At 40.2% G+C, this 2348-nt stretch overlaps 1 protein-coding gene across 1 annotated transcript; it reads right to left on the bottom strand.

Moving 5' to 3' along the window:
* Window positions 1–777: 777 nt before the first annotated feature.
* Window positions 778–1629, bottom strand: LOC141695859 (uncharacterized). The gene is made up of 2 exons (XM_074500067.1): window positions 1449–1629; window positions 778–1352 (listed from the first exon to the last, which is right to left on the bottom strand). Exons 1-2 carry the CDS (start codon window positions 1627–1629, stop codon window positions 778–780), a joined length of 756 nt encoding a protein of 251 aa, XP_074356168.1.
* Window positions 1630–2348: the final 719 nt, after the last annotated feature.

The following is a 2348-nucleotide window of genomic DNA, read 5'->3' as shown; positions in this document are numbered from 1 at the left end:
AAAATCCCATTCGATACGATCGTAGGCTTTACACATATCTAACTTAAGAGCCATGTAGCCATCTTTGCCAAACTTTTTTTTTAAGTAATGCATGACTTTATACGAAATCATAATATTATCTGAGATCAACCATCCTGGTATAAACGCACTTTGTGTCTCTGAGACAACTGTCTCTAGTAAGCCTTTTAGTCTATTAGCCAACACCTTAGTAACAACCTTCATGAGGACGTTATAAAGAGCTATAGGCCTGAGCTCACCAACCATTATGGGGTTCTTCTTTTTTGGAATTAAGACAATATTCGTTTCATTTAACCTCTGCAACAATACACCACTGCTGAAAAAATCTTTAACTAACCCAAACACATCGTCCCCCACAACCTCCCAATGTTTCTGAAAGAAGGCCGGAGTCATACCATCCGGCCCCGGCGCTTTATCGGGATACATTTGAAATAAAGCACTCCTTACCTCATCCTTTGACACCTCTTTTTTCTAACTCGAGATCATGCTCCTGAGAAATAGTTTAGGGTACATAATTTATTACCTCCGTATAGTCTGTGCCTTCAGCCGTGAATAGCTGTTTGTAGAAATCAGTAATGAGAGGTTTAAGCCCGTTTTACCAGTCCACCCAATCACCATTTTCATTTCTCAGTTTTTGAATTCTATTCGTCCGCTGTCTCTTGCTGCAAGCTGCGTGAAAATATTTAGTGTTCTTGTCCTCCACTTGCAACCATAGCTGCTTTGACCTTTGGCGCCAAAAAGTCTCTTTCTGATCCAAGATTAAGAACAATTGCTATTTCGCCTCCTTAAACTCGTGAATGGAATCAGCATCCCTTTTACCCTGAGGTCCTTCAATTTCATCTTACATTCTCTGATTCTCTTACCGAAAGACCCTGTAATTTCCTTGCCCCACTTACTTAGCATCTCACCACACTGCTCCACTTTCTGAACAATATTCGAAGTGTTGTCCAACCAGTTATCGCGAATAATTTGCATGCATAACGGCTCCATTAGCCATGCATTTTCAAAATGAAATTTCTTCCTATAATTTCCCTTCTGTCTACTTACTGGCTCCATGAAGATTGGACTATGGTTACTCGGTGAACCCTCTAAATTGTATAACTTTGTTAGAGGAAATAAGTCGAACCATGAACTGTTGGCCATTGCTCTATCCAAGCGGATTTCCAGCAACGTCGTAGTATTTCTCCCCCTCTCCCAGGTGTATTGGTGACCATATAAGTCTAAGTCCTTCAGCCCTGTTTCAGTAAGCACTTCGTTGAAACCATCTAAAAGCCATTGTGGATACAAAACACCACATCTCTTGTCAATTTGTGCCACAATGTTATTCATGTCTCCTATAGTACACCATGGTAAGTTCTAATCTCTTCCTAAATTACGCAATAAATCCCAAGTTCTCTTCCTTTGACTCCTATTGGGTTCCCTATAGAAACCTGTTAAACGCCATGGATTCATGCCTTGAATATTGACCTCCACATCAATATGATAATTTGAAAAGCTGAGCAACTTAACTTGATCTGACTCCTTCCAGAGTAAAGCAAGACATCCACTTCGTCCCTGCGCCTCTACTACCAGTAAGCCTTGAAAATCAAGTTTATTACGAACCTCCTCCATCTTGTTTTTTCCACTCAAAGTTTCACATAAAAATACTAATAGGGATAAATAAATTATGATAGTATAATTAAATACTGCAAGGTATGGGCTGCTAGGCCCAATAAAAAGATATATGATACTCAGACCGGAAAGGTTAAGCCTGATGGACCAGATCAGGCCTGATGGAATAAAGAAGGCCCAAAAGCCCTGATTATTAATTAATTTCATAATTAATTAATAAGGGAAAAATCAGCTATTGAGAAGAGTCCCGATAATGATATAAATCCTTATAGATTAGCCTCAAGGGGACCTAAAAGGATAAGGAATCAGTTTCCTACTATCTAGGACTCCAAAGTCCATTCTAATTATGAGACTTGCCCATCATGTCTCCTATACCAAGTCCAATTCAAGGACTCCCAACATCTATATAAGGGGCCTCACCCCACAGATCAGAACTACATTTTTTGACTTGATCCTTGGCAATCAGCAAGGTACGTAGGCATCTTGTTAAGGCAGATTGAGTCACGAAACACAAGAGCAGTCAAATCGAGCCTTGAAGCTCACGTTCCTTAGTACTAAATACAGCAATTATATATACTAGTTTTAATCCATAACATTTGGCGCCGTCTGTGGGAAAGCACAACAACAACCATGGCGAGAACACGGAGAACAATTGGAGCTCTGAAGGAAGGAACACCATCAGGGACAACTCAGGTGATTTCGTCAACCGTGGAGGTTCC

Source organism: Apium graveolens, chromosome 11 (genome assembly GCF_009905375.1).
Source record: "Apium graveolens cultivar Ventura chromosome 11, ASM990537v1, whole genome shotgun sequence".
In the NCBI taxonomy this organism is placed as follows: Eukaryota; Viridiplantae; Streptophyta; class Magnoliopsida; order Apiales; family Apiaceae; genus Apium; species Apium graveolens.
Note: the sequence above shows the minus strand (reverse complement) of the source record. Positions and strands in the feature narration are given on the sequence as shown.